We start from the raw sequence: 16,976 nt of genomic DNA on the forward strand, positions 1-16,976 counted from the left end.
GTCGTTATTGCATCATGCCTCAAAAGTGCGTCTCGAGACCCTCGCGTTGTACGCTGCGCTTTTTAAAAAACCATTCCTGAGCGCTGCGTCTCGCGTTTTTAGACGCAAAGACGTGTTCTGTGTGAACGGCCCCTTAGTGAGCATAAGAGACTTTTTTTAAAAATATTATAAAATCTTTTTGACACTAAAAGTATGTGTTGGGTATTAAACGTGCCATCATGTTATTTACACGTGTCTATTGTGCATCTGCAGCATCCAACATACGTGCAGGCCCTGTTCGACTTCGACCCTCAGGAGGACGGAGAGCTCGGCTTTAGACGCGGAGACTTCATTCAGGTCCTGGACAACTCTGACCCCAACTGGTGGAAGGGCGCCTGCCACGGCCAGACGGGCATGTTCCCACGCAACTACGTCACGCCTGTGAACCGGAACATGTAAAGGAAAAAACGAAGCGATTAGTGAATAAATTGTAATTATCGGCCCCTCACATTCACATACAATCAGACTACCCTACATGTCCCCGTCAACACCCTTAAAGTCCTGTGAAATCTAAAGCGGCACAGAAGAATGGAAATTGTGACTGAAAACGAGGAGAGAAAAAAACGTAGCAGAGAGGTTGGACGTTTCCACCTCTTTCGTGGTGCCCGGGCGAAACTATTATTCCTGAGAATCGTGATGTCTTCATGAACGCTTGCAGTCCAGACTGAGCTGTTAGGGCAAAGGAAAGGCTGAATCTTAGCATAGTAAACAACGCATAAATTAAAACAACAATGATTCTATCTGTAGATTCATCCTGCTGCTTCTGGCTTCTTTTCTAGTCTACAATTAGACTTTTTTTGTTTTTGTTCTTTTTGTTTTGGCTGCATGTTTAAATCTCTTTATAATAGTAAATCCTGAAGCTGTTTTTAAAAAGGAAAAAAAAAAACATTCTAAAAATATATAAAAATGTAAGAGTAAAAAATGCAAATGCATTGTACATCTGGGCTGTGGAAAAAACACCTATAGAGAGAATCCATTTTTTTAAGAATATATATATTATATATTTGTATGTGTCTGTCAGTTTTACCTTTCAACACATTTTTTGTTTTCTTTTTCCAATTGTAAATTATGTTAATTTTTTGGGGAGGGCAAATGAAACGGAGTAGCTCTGGGACATGCTAATTTTATGAGCATCCCAGACGTAACACCGTAGTATTTAACGCATCATGTATTCCATTTGACATCATTCTTATTTTGCTCTAGAACGAGTAGGTGAGTGGATCCTTGACGATAGCGATTTATCGCCAGGGAGCTTCTGGTATTACAGGAGTTGATCTAATGTGAAAAACCACCTGGCTAGCCACCATTTTAAGCCAATGTATTTATTGCAGCCACTTTTTATTTGTCTTGGGTTGTGAATGTAGCCGACATCACTCTGTAGAGGTCATCATGAGGGACTTCAGATTGAAGAGCTGAACCGCAGTTGCATGATTTCAGAGACGCATCTATTCATGGTGTCAAAAAGCTGTTCACATACTGCATTTGTAACTAAAACATTTAAAAACACGAGATTTGGTGTCAAAAATAAGACTGGCAGATGCCGGTTAAGCCAGTAAGAAGAAACCAGAGAGATTTCAAATATATAAGTTGTCACATCGACTAATGTGATGCGTTCTGTTTTATTTCTGCCTCTTTTGTCTTTTCAGTGTTGTATGTTTTAGCTCTTTTTATGTATTTTGTTTCCCTCCTTGTGTATTATCGACAACCTGCCCCCCCCCTTGGTTTTTTGTGATGTTTTTTTTGTTCTCTCTGGATTAGTGCCTTTTTCTCTGGTGTGACAGTGTCTCTGGCTTGCTGCTTTAGCCTGAGCATTGGGTTTCGTTCCCACAGTGAGAAATCATGTGTGCCCTCCTCCTCCTGAACACAACTGCACACATTCGTTCCTATTTAAATGTCTCGCCTTTTTTCTTAACTTTTTTTTTTTTTTGCGTTTTCCTTGTTTCTTTTGAATAAATAAAAAGAAAATTATAAAAAAAAAAGTCTCTGTTGTGTCAGATACTTTATATTGAGTGAATGAGGCCTTTCCAGTTTTTTGTCAATACAGTACTCAACATTTGAAGTGGATCAAAACCTTTCATCAAAGTTATCCTAAAACCTTCTTAGGACAACTTTGATGAACGTTTTTTTGATCCACTTCAAATGTTGACTACTATAGCTTGACATTCTTCTGTTAAAACTTGTGTATTAGTTGATCTGAAAAGTGTTATAGCCATTTTAGGTGTTACGTCGGCAGCATCTTGCTACTGGGGTGCCTCAGGGCTCAGTGCTAGGACCACTTCTCTTCTCCATCTACATGTCATCACTAGGATCTGTTGTTCAGAAACATTGTTTTTCCTATCACTGCTATGCTGATGATACACAACTCTACCTCTCATCCCAGCCAGATGATCTGACAGTAGCTGCTCAGATCTCAGCTTGCCTGACTGACATGTCTTGCTGGATGAACGACCACCACCTTCAACTCAACTTTGCAAAGACAGTAATACTTGTAATCTCAGCCAACCTAACTTTTCATCACAACTTCTCCATTCACCTAGGTTTGTTGACCATAACTCTATCCAGGACAGCCAAGTTGTGCTTGATGATCAGTTAAACTTCACAGAACACATTGCTAGAACTGCCTGGTTCTGCAGATTTGTCTTATACAACATTAGGAACTTCAGGCCCTTCCTGTCACAGCATGCTACACAACTCCTTGTCCAAGCTCTTGTTCTATCCAGAGTGGACTATTGTAATGCTCTCTTGGCAGGCCTTCCAGCATGTACTGTCAAACTTCTGTAACAAGAGTGGTCCTTAACTAGCTGAAGAGAGTGTGCGTCACACCTCTCTTCATAAACTTGCACTGGTTGCTAATAGTATCAAATTCAAGGCACTGATGTTTGCCTACAGAACAACCACTGGCTCTGCACCCCTATGCCTAAACTCACTACTTCTGAGTTCTGACTTGTGTGCTCTCCAGAAGCTTGCGTTCTGCAAGTGAATGGTGCCATCCCAAAGAGGCAAAAAATCAATTTTACAGACCTTTACCTTGACTGTTCCCTGCTGGTGGAATGACCTGCCTAACTCCACCCGAGCATCTAAATCTTGAGCCATTTTCAAGAAACTGCTGAAGACGCAGCTTTTTTGACCCATTAATACTAACACTTACTATTCTATATATCCTTTTTTTTTTTTTTTTTTTTTTTTTTTTTAATGCTATGTGTACTGTGCTAGACTAACTGGGACTAGTCACAGCACTTAAATATTGTTGCCCTATTGTTGTTTTGATTGCTTCTATTGTTCTCCTCATTTTTAAGTCGCTTTTCTGCTATGCATTTAATGCATTTAAATGCGCAATTGAATCGGAAACCGCTATAATTGACAGTGATAACCAATGGATGAGACAATGGGACAATTATTTTAAGTCAAGTCAAGTCACCTTTATTTAGATAGCGCTTTTAACAATGCAGATTGTGTCAAAGCAGCTTTACAGTGATAACTGGTATATAATTTTGGCTGCACAGCAGCTCTTAAGATGGATAATGACACCATTTTCTTTAAGTAAATTCAGTATTGATTCATTCCGATGTAAGAATCAATAGTTATTAATTTAGTTAATTTATCTATATCAGCACTGGAGTAAACAGTGATGTCATCATCCAGCTCAGTTCAGTTCGCATACAATGGTGTCAGTGCAGGCAGATCAAAACACTGTTGAATATCAAATGTCAAGTGTCCCCAACTAAGCAAGCCAAAGGCGACAGCGGCAAGGAACCCAAACTCCAACAAGTGACCTCAGGTGGCAAACAGGTGTTAAAATGGAGAAAAAAACCTTGGGAGAAACCAGGCTCAGTCAGGGGGCCAGTTCTCTTCTGGCCAACAGCGAACAGTGCTTTATGATAGCTGCCTGAATCATAATAAGTCATAATTAAGTATATACGTAATTCAACAGTTTTTGCTATGGTACCGAAATCGATACCAAGAACCGCAAAATTTTTATGGTATTGGTACCGACTACGCCTACTGAAATTTTGGTACTGTGACAACCATAAATACAGGCTGTGTAAGAAAAGGGGTTTTTGTGGGAATCAAAATGATGCCACAAGTGCTGCTGATTGAGCTTAACTTGTATTGAATCCTCAATATTCCTTTAATAAGAACATGATATACTAACGTTTAACAACTACAAAGTGTCACAGTGCTTTTTATCTTCATTTTTCAGTAGTATCAGAGCCGTAACCCCATAGACATTGAGGTGGACAAGCCATTATTTGTTTTAAAATAAAATATTATTTGCAAATAGTTTAAATTGATTACTTCATAACTATATAGAACTCCAACTTTTACTGTTCTTATTTTTTCTTTATTCCTTTAAATCTCCTTTAATCCTTTAATTATTCCTTTAAATAAAAAGACCAGCAACCCAATAACTTCCGAAACGCAAAAAAAGTACCTTATTTAAAACATTCATTCATTTAAAACATTTTGTGTGTATGTGACATGTTTGAAAGGCATGCCACTTGATTTGACATTTTTTTTCATTAAGTGACGGTTTCTAAGAGCAATTTAAGTGTCTAAATACATTTTGAGGCCACTGTATTAAAAATGACATGGACAACTTTTGAAATCGCACTAAACAGTCTAGATTTCTTAGAATCTTTTTAAATGACGTGCTTCAATTGACCGGCACATAATAGATCTCTGAAATAGTTTACAATTTTCATGCATTTCTAAATCCTTGTTTCTTTGAGTAGCTGCAGCTTTTAAAAAAACATTGTTATAGTCTGTTGAAACACATTTGAGTCTAGTTTTCTTAATTCACAGTGGGATCTATGGTGGGACTGCCTTTATTTTGCAAAGATGACATGACTAGAAAACCTTAAGTTACAGTAAGTGAGACGTGTATTAGCAGATGTGCTTATCTAGATGCATCAAAGCAGAAAGTGTGAGAATGTTAAGACACTGACATTTTCTGGTGCACAATGAGCCGACCACAAAGTCACCATCAGAAGCGCGTTTGAACTTACGAAGACCTGTTCGCTGCAGCGCTTCTGCAGCTCTTGGCCATAATAAAAGGTCATTTCATTGTGGCTGGAATGGATAATTGCATACTTACACACTTCGCTGAAACCCCCACTTCCTGCTGAGGGTGAAGTACAGGACACTATCTATATGGTGTTCCCACAGCCCTTCTGGCTATCTGGCTGGTTGATTATAGGAAGTTATCTGCACTGCTATTAGATTTGTAAGATGGTTAGTGAGCTTTGCCACCAATAGCCTTCAAATGACTGGGATGCTATATGAGCTTTAATATGATTGTAGTAGCTGTGTACGTTAAGCTAAGCTTGTATAGCAACTTTGCACTATATTGCTTCTTAGAATAGACGACAGATCAGGGAAGATATATGGTGTTCTTGAGCTGAACTCTTCTGAGAATAGTGATTAAGGCAGAAAAGTGAACTGCCGTTCTTTGTATTGATTAAACTTCTGGGATGTCCTGCTTTGCTTGCCATTTGTTTGGTCAGAAAGTGGCCAAATTGAATAAAGCTACACTTCAAGCCCACCCATGATGGATCTTATGAGGTCAAACTGACCCTTTACTTGACAAAATAAAGCTCTAAAGTCAATTTTCTGTTTGTTATTGAGCACTTGAGATACATGGTGATAGTAAAAGTACTTTAAATCACATTTGTGAATGATGTCAGGAAGTTTCAGGTTAAAAGTTGACATTCAATTGCAATAAATCTGCGTTGAAGTCTAAAGCAGGTTAACATGACCCACAAAAGCACAGAAAGTTCTAACTAATTTAAAGTTCACAGTTTGCCTTTATAAATAAGCACATTCAGACTGAAGCGAAAGAGTTATTAATATACAAACAAAATGTTTCATTTTCACTTAAGGCAGGCATGTGATCAGCTAGAGATAAAAAAGCAGGAAAATCTGGCCACGTCCCCGGCATTTCTTATTTTTAAAAAAAAAAATATATATATATTATCACATTAAAAGATAAACTGTGTCTTTACATATTATTGTCCTGTAAAAATAAAAATATTATATAATATAATAAAAGTATTAATAGAATTGTTATTATTAAAGTACCTGCCAAAAGTTTGGGAAAAACTATTATATTTATTATAAAATTATTAATATTTTAAAATAAATCTCTTCTGCTCACCAGGGCTGCATTTATTTGCATCATTACTCCAGTCTTCAGTGTCACATGATCCTTCAGAAATCATTCTAATGTGAGGATTTGCTGCACAAGAAATATTTCTTCTTATCCCTTTCAAGCGTGAGTTTAAAATATTCTAACTGACCCCCCAGAGTGAGTTTTTTAAGGCGACCGTTATTTTATATGTTCACCCTTATTGTTTCCATGGTGACGCGTCACGCAGCCACAATAACACTGTATGACAGATGGATCGCTATTATTTTGTTTTTCCTTTTTTATTTAAAATATTCGCAAACTTGCTTACCGTGTCATCAGCTATCTGATATTCCGATTCTCAAATATGTGTAAGTGAGTGTGTTTTGTCGTTTAAAAACCTTTATAAATGTTCTTTATCTTGATCTATAACGCGAGATGGGCGCCGCCATCTTAGTTTGCCCCGCAGTCCTGTCAGTCGGATTTACAGCAGGTGAATTCATCAGTTTCTCCCGAAATATATGCAAGTAAGTGGCTGGTTAACTGGTAGAATAATAGAGTAAACTTTATAGTTATTAGGCCCATTATGTGTGTCTGATATGAATAAATGTCGGCAAATTATATTTGAATGGATTGTTATTGCTGCTTCCACTTATGTCTGACATCTGTGCATCTATTTTACAAACTCTAAATGTATTGTTTTACTGGTGCTTATGCGTATTTAAATGTCTGAAACCTTAAAAAAAACATTATGTGGCTGAAAACACTGCATAGTTGTGAAAGCGCGAAAGCACAGTTATGGCAGTTATGTGACGTCCGTACCGCTCAAAGGGTTATTAAGTATTGAAAACAGTTGTGCTATATATACATAAATCAGTGGCGTTCGGTCCATATAAGCTGAGAATGCTCTGCATACCCAAGACATTCGTGGAATCGGCAATTAATATTAACATTAATAAATTAAATCCCTTGTTTGAGGTGTACCATAAAGCCTACATGATTGGTAATGCGTATGTAACTGTCCGTGATTTATTTATTTGCCAAACGACGATAATTTTCTTTAAATCTACCCGTTACGGAAACCTCCGGGTAAACTGATCTACAGCAGCTTTCGCGCCTTCGCGCTTTTGTTATGGAACGTCATCACTGTCCCGCGTTCTCATTGGTTTGCTGGTCTATGGCGGATTACATTGCCAGGATCAACTGTGAGCGGACCGCTCGACCAAGATCTCGATCAACGAAAATCACATTGTATTTGATACAAAACGAACTAGACCAAATGGGGAAAAAATAATAACTAAAACTATTTTCATAGTATTTCATTTTCTCCATAGGGAATTTTTTTTTATGAAAACTTATAAATTGTTTAAGGCAGTCCTACTAGGCCTATCAGAGGATGTTAATCGATAGTCGATAGTGTGCGTTTGTTAAAGTCATCAGTTTGCATAATTTCAACTTATTTTTTTAAGAATACTGATATTTTTATTTATTATAGCCTACTTATATTTATTATAATTACATTTTATTTTTTAATAATAATAGGCTGCTAATACTAATTATGTTATACTTTTTTTTAAGTATTAGTTTAAAAAGTACTTCTGGCATACATTTAAATTGACGCAATGGTCGTGTCTGATTTAGATCTGTCCTAATGTCATTTCTGTGACACTAGCGGCACCTAGCGGATTACAAAAATACAGCATATTTTGCAACGCACCTTTCGCATGTTGCGCCTCCGTCGACTCAAACATCACAAAAGCTCTTACAGGTGCTTGTGAAGGCACGTCTCAACAGGTAAATATGGGCTACTCGCAATAAAAGGTCCAACATATTAGAAATACTTTTCGCTGTGTTGCTATTTGTCATGAGCAAGCAAATGAGTAAACAGTCTGAGAACGCGAGCGTCTCGCATATTAGCTATAAACCCATTCAAACTGCATCGGTCATTTTTTTACATGACGCACTGCCCAACATACCCGGTTAAAAAAGTCACTGCTCCCCACTAATATATATATATACACCTATATATATAGGCACGTTTAAATGTCCTAATTAAACTAGGCCTAATCCTGGCTTATTCTAAGCCCTGTCTGTGAAACCAGGCCTATGTCTTCACTGTCACTTTTGATCAATTTTCAATCAGTGTACGCCTGAACAAGGGTTTACTGACCCCAGAATTATGAACGGTAGTATAAAGTTTCTGCCAAACTTTTCTTGGCTGCATGATCTTAAAATTTCACAACTCTGAACTTGTGGAGATATTACATAAGGGTTAGACAGAAGCCTACTGCACACAGTGATGAAGTCAGCTGTCTTTTTCCTCTTGATCGTATCGCTCTGTGGACTGGAGGACACGCATATTTGTTTGGGTCGCACCTGGTGATCAGTGCTACAGTATCTTGGAAGGCAAAGTGTTGAAGTGAAGTTTCCGAATTGTGTGATGTCATAGGGTAAGACAAAGAAAACCCTGTTGGCTTTAAACTCTTCAGCTGCAACCCATGCAAATGTGTTCCAAAATGCAAACACTGATCTCTGGAACATTGACTTTCCGTATCATACACATTTATCTTAAAGTCAGCTTGCTGTTTCCTTTTTGCCATGTTAAGCTCGTCCCGTCTGAAATGGTAAACTGATTATATCTTTGGGGTTAACAAAAAAAGGAAGCGGCTATTTAGTGCAAATAGCAATAGATGCTATTTACACTAAGTGACAATAGCAGCATTTTCTTAGCGATAGATGCTATTTACTCTAGGTGAAAATAGCTATAGATTATATTTACACCATGTAAAAGTATCAGTTCTTTGCAATAAGAGTAAATAGTAATTAGATGCTATCTATACTTTATTTTGGCAGATATTATTTGCACCTCAGTATTTTTGTACATTAACAGGATGCAATAATATCATAGAGTGTAAATGATTATATTTATTAAAATTATAAAATGGATGTTGCCTTATTGGTTTAAATAGACACTTTTAGTTCATTTAATCCAACTTCCGCAGAACTGCTTAATCTGATAAAAAAAAGGATACTATATCTAACTATAGGAGAGTTTACCAGAAAATGAAAATTCTGTCTTAATTCAGTTACCCTTGTGTTGTTTAAAAAAAATGCTATTTTCATTAAATGGGAAAAATAGATGCTATGAAAGTGTCTGTCACATTTTTTTTACGATCCAAAGAAATACAGGTTTGGAACCACATGAGAGGGTGAGTAGCCTATATGATGACGACATTTTTATTCTTGGGTGAACTGTCCTTTTGGCCCTGATATGGAGAGTACAGAATATATTTAAATATTGACACCCAAGATTGAGTCCCACAGTTTTAACGCAGTAAAATGACACAAAGGCTCCACCTGCTGACAACTGTTCTTTATTTACTACAAGTTACAAATCTGTCATCCTAAAATGTATACATATACATACAGGTCTAAGTTTTGGGATTGTATTACTCTATAGCTAAAAAAAACAAAAAAAAACTAAATAATTTAAATTGAGAAGTATTAATACATCAGGGTTTATTTTGGTCATTTACGTTATTTTATTAACAATGTTTCGGGACAGGATGACTTTTATTACTGTATTGCAGTAATTACAAGGAGATTTATTCACATAGCGTTTTTACATTTACTATAGTAAAACGATGTTTGTTAAAAAACAAAAGGAAAAAGTTTTTCGTAGTCGGCAGGATTCGAACCTGCGCGGGGAGACCCCAATGGATTTCTAGTCCATCGCCTTAACCACTCGGCCACGACTACATGGGATATTCAGGGTTATCGTGACACTTTTGAATGAAATTACGTATCGATGAATTAATAATTGTTTTTGTTGTAATAACGAGTTTCATTACGACCGTTCAGAAGAACTTCGCACGACACACAAAGAAGCTCGAGCGCAGAGTGCGTGTTAGGTCATACCTTTAAAATGAGAGCGAGAACAGAATGTTTTGAGCGAATAAAAGATCACCTAGGTTTGTAACTAACGTTAACGTTACACCGAGCGAATATCACATATCTTTAACTGTTTGTATCTGTATTGTTGTTACAAAGTGTTACACACCAGAAGAGCAAAACGCTCATTCGCTCTCTGAAGCCAACATTACTTGAGTCGTATCATCATTTTATTGTCATATCTCAGATATATTCTCACACCTGGTTGCAATCCCAACCTAACCATCAGAGGTCACTGTCACTCCAGTATTGATTCTCTTAATGTGAAAGGTGTGTTTGGCACCTTTATAAATACCCTGGTCTCTGTTTAGACTGTTGTGAATAGCTTCATGTCTTTAGTGCTTCTTGTTCCAGACCTGTGCGTTTTGGATTATGTTCATTGGGTTTGTTACCAAGCCACTTAACTGGTTTGGTATTTTTGATCTTGGATACAAGTATGCAGCACACTGCGTCTGGGTTATAATTCTGCCACATTCTTCATTATTTTTTTATAGATGGACCAGACCAAAGGATCAGCAATGCAAATGGTTAGATTTACAAAAATACAAAAAAAAAAAAAAACACTGAATCAAAGTAAATAAATGCATATAAGGTTATGGCCTCATGCCATCACTAGGCTTTTATGGTGGGCAAAATGAGAACTCTAAAAGAGGTAAAACTAAAAGCAGAAAAAAAAACCCACACTCAAGGACAGTGGAAGTGTTTATTTTCAATGTTGCAGGTCTGCCATTTGAAAGTGTTGCAACCAACAAGAAGGAAGACATTCTGTTGCCATATGACAAGATAATCATCAGTTAGGCTTCTTAAAAAAACATATTTCACCTATGCATAAAGCATACACATACTTTATTATTTTTACCTGAAAAATATGTAATTTTTTTAGTGTTGAGTGTAACGCATTACTAAGTAATTAATTACTCTAAGATTCCCTTGAAAAAGTACAGGATTACTCTTAATTTTTCTGTAATTTCATTGCAGTTACTTCTGATGTATTGCATTAAATACTGTATAAACTATAGAACAATTCTTTGTAAAACAATAGTGGTTTTAACATCAAAATTTAACATGTTTTTAAATGTAATCTTCTCCCTTTAAATACTTTTTTCAGTTTAAGAATAATTTATGCATTTTTATATTATTTATTTGAAAGAATTAAAAGAGCAGTTTCATGTCAATCCTTGTATTGTTCAGCTGGTCGAGGTTGATATGGCATTTAGAAAGTAACAAGTAATGCAATACTTTTTAGAGAGAATATTTAGTATGCAATCTTATTACACTGTTGAGGATGTAATTAGTAGCTAGCTAGTTATTAATTACTTTATTATAGTAACCCAACACTGCTTTTATTTTTAAGGAAAAGTGTTGTATACACAATATATTCAATGTGCAAGGAAAGTTTTTTCAGTACTTTTTACATGTCTACACCCCATGACATTTTTAAATTATTGAATCAGTATTTTTGTAGAAAACAGAATAAAAAATTGTAAACAAATATATATGCAACATAAATGTACATTTTGTGAGAGGTGCATGTGTTTTAACTACATTTTTTATTTATTTATCTCAGACATCCTTAATTCGTTCAGGCTAAGTGAAAGGTCCTTTGTTAAGTTCAGCATGAAAAATCAAATATGGTCAATAATATATATATTACTGATCATATAGCCTAATTTTATTCACATAACATATGAGAAAGAAAGAAAGAAACAAAGAGAAAATTAGGCTATTTTCCTAATGTGCATATGGGAAAAAACAGGAAACATGATAATACATGTTATGTAATATTAATACCAACTTATTTTATTCAGTACGTTACTTAGGTCAATCTTTTTCTGTCAACCCTCCATCTCAATGAACCGAAAGAAGTTAACACGTAGAAGAAAATGGAGAGCAGATGACAAGCGCCACTGCCTCAGAACAGCACTAAAACCAACAAACCTACACGAAGAAGCACATTTCCACGTGCTTAAGGGCCTAATGATAGTAAAACGAGCTCTGCAAGCGTGTTGACAATCGCGAAATACAACAAACATCGTGGTGAAAGTGGCCAGCGTTGAGTCGGAGCGCTGATCACGTGACTCCAGCACAGGCCTGCTTGTCTGTTGTCAGCGGACGGAGAGGGAGGAAAGAACATGGCGGCTACGAGCGACCTGAAGCGGGGCGCCGGGCGTTCGTTTTAAGCTTTCTCGCGTTAACCGAGACCGGGGCTCCGCGGGACTAGTGCATCCTCACCTGCACGGGATCAACTTTGCGGTGGTGCCCGAAATTCCGGGTTTGGTGCGTGTAAAGTGCAGGCAAAACGCGAAACTGAAGAGAATAGGTTTTTATCCATAATGAGGGGGAGACGAGGCAGGCCGCCCAAAGCGCAGCTGGTGCAGGAGCCCTCAACGGGGCCGGTGCGCGGTCTGAGACCCCGCCGGGGCTTGCGGGCGAAGGTGAAAGTTACCTGCGATGATGATTATGTCACCCCTAAACGAGGGACCCATCATCATTCAACACGAGGCCGAAGAAAAGCGCGATCCGCGGCATCGAGGGGCAGAGGAAGAGGCAGGGGAACGGCCAGAGGTAGGGGGCGGCGGAGCACCGCGAGCGGGGTGGTTTACGACGACCACGAGAGCGATGAAGATGATGAAGATGCGGTTAGTTTGAGATCAGAGGAGGAAGAATTCATCGAGGAGCCTCTGACGGATGAAGAGGAGGAGGAAGAAGACGAAGAGGAGGCCATCAACGACGAGTCCGACTACCTGGAGGAACTGGACGAATTGGAAGAAGACGATGCGAGTTACTGCACGGAGAGCAGCCACGGCAGCAACGCAGGTACGAACGATCTTTATCGATCTCACGAGCGTCTTATCCGTGTGCTGTAATGAGTGCGGAGTGAAACTTAAACCATCGCTCTTTTGTGGACCAAAACACTCAAAATGGATCCTGGTGCTTTTCTATGCTGGCAAAGGCCGCGGGTTTAGCATTTAGCTTTAGCGCGATGGTCATTTATTGTGATGAAATTGTAATTGCGGGAGGTTATTAAGATATAAAAAGCCTTAGAATTAAATATTAAACTTAAATATTTGTATAGCCCAATTCTATAACAATAAAGCAATTTTTAATATAAACAAAAAGTTAGCTTCACTCGTCAATTATGTATTTGCTAACGTTAGCCTGTTAGCGTATTAAATCCAGACACACTGCATGTGTTTTAAATACTATTAAATCATTCCTTCTTGTTATATGACTGTATTTTTAATGGGTTTAGACTGTAACGGGATCACTTCTTACTCTCACATATAAGCGCACAAAAAGTTAGTTAGCCCGTCATCTTGCTAAGTTAATTGATTACGCGCTGATAAGATAATTTATTAATAAAATGATCTGCATATTCTATAAACTTGATTAAAGTACGGTTATATTTAGGTGTTTTACTTACTACCCACCGTCATTTGCATGAGGCTATGGTTGTCTGACTGGTGTTATGGAGCACGTAGCCAAAGCTGAAGTGCAGCTAATGACAGGGCAGCATGCGGCCGATTGTTTTGAAATCCAGCGCCAGTGCCGTTGCACCTGACGCGGGGAGGAAGTTTAATTTCGACCCGCTACTGTGTCATGCTCACACATGACGTCATAATGCCATTTATGATGTAGCTTATGAAGGTTTTGGTGCTGTTATACTGATTTACCCGCCATATGTGAGATAATTAGGCTTAAAATATTTCTCGAGTGATGGATGGTGTATTAAATATGAATTTGCTTTCTGTTTGAACATGCTTTAAAATTCTATTTACTCCTGTGATGCAAAGCTGGATTTTCAGCATCATTACTCCAGTCTTCAGTGTCACATGATCATTCTAAAAGGCTGATTTGGTGCTAAAGAAACATTTCTTATTATTATCGGTGTTGAAAATAGTTGTGCTGATTAATATTTTTGTGGAAACCGTGATAGAAATTTTTCAGGATTCTTTAATGAATCAAAACATTCAAAAGAAAGACATTTATGATGTCACAAATCTTTTGTAACATCATAAATATCTTTACTGTCACTTTTGATCAATTTAATGTGACTTTGCTGAATGAAAGTATCAATTTCTTTCTCAAAATCCTGACCTCAAACTTGTACAGTGCTGTGAATATTAAATATATAAACGTTTTTTTTTTCTCCAAAGATTCAAATATATTTTTATGTAAATTAAGTATACCATATGCAGATTTCTGTGTTGTTGCCTCCATTTTTTTAGTTAAACGCATTTAGATGCTGAAATCCTGCACATGCATTAAATAGAAGATTCATCTGATTTTATTTTAAACTGCTGCAAATTTAATCTTCTTTTTCCTTTGGGAATCATAAATATTAACTGTTGGTTTAATAAAGCGTACACAACCACTGAATATTATGTTCCTCATTGTCTCATTTCTAAGTTTTCAAGCAGACTTATTTATTGTTGCCTGAATCAACATGAATTTTTATTTTTTATTTTTTTTTGGAAACTGATCATTTTATGCACGTTATTCCAGATGGACTCTAACATGACATTCTCTCTCATTTTTAAACAAACAAAAAGTGTTTACATAATATTACATAATAATAAAATTGCATTGGGACTTTGTTTTCCTCCTTGAAAAATTCATGTTGTCTTCAATTTGTTCCTCATTAGAGCAGTCACATCCAGCAATCAAAACTGATTCTGATTCTTTCTGTTTTAGTAGGTCGTAAAAGACCAAGACCAAGGCGACCACCTTCTCCTATTCTGGAGCAGAAGGAGATTCCTCCTCTGGAGCTGCCCAGTTCCTCCGAGGACCTTCTCATTCCCAACGAGCAGCTACTCAACGCGTCGGCTATTTATGAGGTCCTTCGCAGTTTCTGCACTGTCTTGCGTCTCTCTCCGTTCCGTTTCGAGGACTTCTGCGCCGCTCTGGTCGGACAGGAGCAGTGCACGCTGATGGCGGAGACGCACATTTGTCTGCTAAAGGCCATCTTACGGGAGGAGGACACCTCCAACACCACTTTCGGACCCGCGGACCTCAAGGACAGCATTAACTCCACGCTCTACTTCATTGACGGTATGACTTGGCCAGAAGTGGTGCGTTCATACTGCGAAAGTGACCCTGAGTATCACCACGTGCTCCCTGACCTGGAGGGTGAAGACTACCCGTTCAGTCCTTTGGAGAGCAAAGTCAAGGTCTTGCAGTTCCTGGTGGACCAATTCCTCACCACTAACCTCGCCCGTGAGGAGCTCATGTCCGAGGGGGTCGTTCAGTACGACGACCATTGCCGGGTTTGCCACAGGCTCGGCGACCTCCTGTGCTGCGAGACCTGCTCGGCCGTGTATCACCTGGAGTGCGTCAAGCCTCCCCTGGAGGAGGTGCCCGAGGATGAATGGCAGTGTGAGATTTGTGTGGCACACAAAGTGCCTGGCGTAACAGACTGTCTGACAGAGTTCCAGAAGAGCCGGCCGTACATCCGGCAAGAGCCCATTGGTTACGACCGACATCAAAGAAAATACTGGTTTCTCAACAGGAGGATCGTTGTGTGAGTATTTGCAGTATATAATACAAACTGCTGAGGATTTGGTGTAAATTTAGAAGTAGTTTTATTTATATAGCGCCTTTCCATAGCTCAAGGTCGCTTCACATAGTGCTATACAATACGTTTGCACATCCACATACACAATACAAACACATAAGGCCACATATAGCCACATCATCCAAAATCCGTATTGAAAAGATATGTTTTTAGCTGAGTCTTGAAGATAGGCAAAGATGATATATAACCGTAGTAAATACATGTAGTTAATTAATATTACTCAGTACTTGAATGTATAATTACACTGTAACAAAGACACCTTAACATAAAGTGTAACCCCTTATTTTAAGGTGTCTGTGTTACGGTGTGATTATACATATAAGCCCTGAGTAATAATAATTAATAACATGTACTTACTAGAGGGTTAGGGTGAGGGTTCCATGGTTTAGTGTTAGTTGCATGTAATTATATGCATTTTATAGTTATTACTATAGTAACTACATGTAATATGTGTAACAAGGACACCGTAAAATAAAGTGTTACCCAATAAGGTCTCATTTATTAACCCAAGTTAAAGGATTAGTTCACTTTCATATAAAATTTTCCTGATAATTTACTCACCCCCATGTCATCCAAGATGTCCATGTCCTTCTTTCTTCAGTCGAAAAGAAATTAAGGTTTTTGATGAAAACATTCCAGGATTATTCTCCTTATAATGGACTTCAGTGGCAAATGGTTGAAGGTCAAAATTATAGTTTCAGTGCAGCTTCAAAGGGCTTTAAACGATACCAGACGAGGAATAAGGGTCTTATCTAGCGAAATGATCGGTCATTTTTGAAAAAAATGTAAATGTATATGCTTTATATAAACAAATGATCGCCTTCCAAGTGCTTCCGCCAAAGCCGCACTTTCGTATTCTTCAAAACGTTTACGCTGTATTTCCTATGCCTTCCCTATTCTACTTACGGAAAAAATGTAACTGGCGCTGCGTTCATTCCGTAAGTAGAATAGGGAAGGCGTAGGACATACAGCGTAAGCTTTTTGAAGAATACAGAAGTGCGGTTTTGGCGGAAGCACTTGGAAGCAGCGATTACGGGCCCAAGCCCGGTGGCACCGCCAACCCGGTGGCTTAAGGGCAACTGTGCACAGCGGGCATTTAAACATAAAAGGATATAAACATAAAGGGACTATGTCACAGTCATTTGAATCCACCAGCAGTTGGTGCCCATATGATCACAAACCACAACAGCCACATCCATGAGATCGTTTAAATTTAGATGAATTTCATGTCATAGGTCAATTTCAAATGAGTGCAGAATACCGTCCTAATCTGCCATGTCTGTTTTT

General features: G+C 38.0%; 2 protein-coding genes and 1 non-coding gene across 11 annotated transcripts in view; 2 read left to right on the forward strand and 1 right to left on the reverse strand.

Moving 5' to 3' along the window:
- The window catches only part of grb2b (growth factor receptor-bound protein 2b), a 44,181-nt gene extending 42,163 nt beyond the window's left edge, over positions 1-2,018 (forward strand). The window contains exon 7 of the mRNA XM_051886741.1: positions 253-2,018. Coding sequence (XP_051742701.1) covers positions 253-438 — 186 coding nt within the window. The 3' untranslated portion in view covers positions 439-2,018. The remainder of the gene's footprint in view (positions 1-252) is intronic.
- A 7,822-nt stretch (positions 2,019-9,840) lies between these two features.
- trnas-aga (transfer RNA serine (anticodon AGA)) lies at positions 9,841-9,922 on the reverse strand. Its single transcript has one exon. It is a non-coding gene; the product is annotated as a tRNA-Ser (tRNA).
- Positions 9,923-12,023: 2,101 nt separating this feature from the next.
- Positions 12,024-16,976, forward strand: part of bptf (bromodomain PHD finger transcription factor) — a 32,329-nt gene continuing 27,376 nt past the window's right edge. For 2 of the 9 annotated variants that reach the window (XM_051886281.1, XM_051886283.1), the window contains exons 1-2: positions 12,024-12,931; positions 14,810-15,635. In XM_051886281.1, the coding sequence (XP_051742241.1) occupies positions 12,448-12,931; positions 14,810-15,635 (1,310 nt within the window). In that variant the 5' untranslated portion in view covers positions 12,024-12,447. The remainder of the gene's footprint in view (positions 12,932-14,809; positions 15,636-16,976) is intronic. The other 7 variants (XM_051886280.1, XM_051886288.1, XM_051886279.1 and 4 more) reach the window with 4 other exon arrangements.

The sequence above is a fragment of the Ctenopharyngodon idella genome, chromosome 3, assembly GCF_019924925.1.
Source record: "Ctenopharyngodon idella isolate HZGC_01 chromosome 3, HZGC01, whole genome shotgun sequence".
NCBI lineage: Eukaryota > Metazoa > Chordata > Actinopteri > Cypriniformes > Xenocyprididae > Ctenopharyngodon > Ctenopharyngodon idella.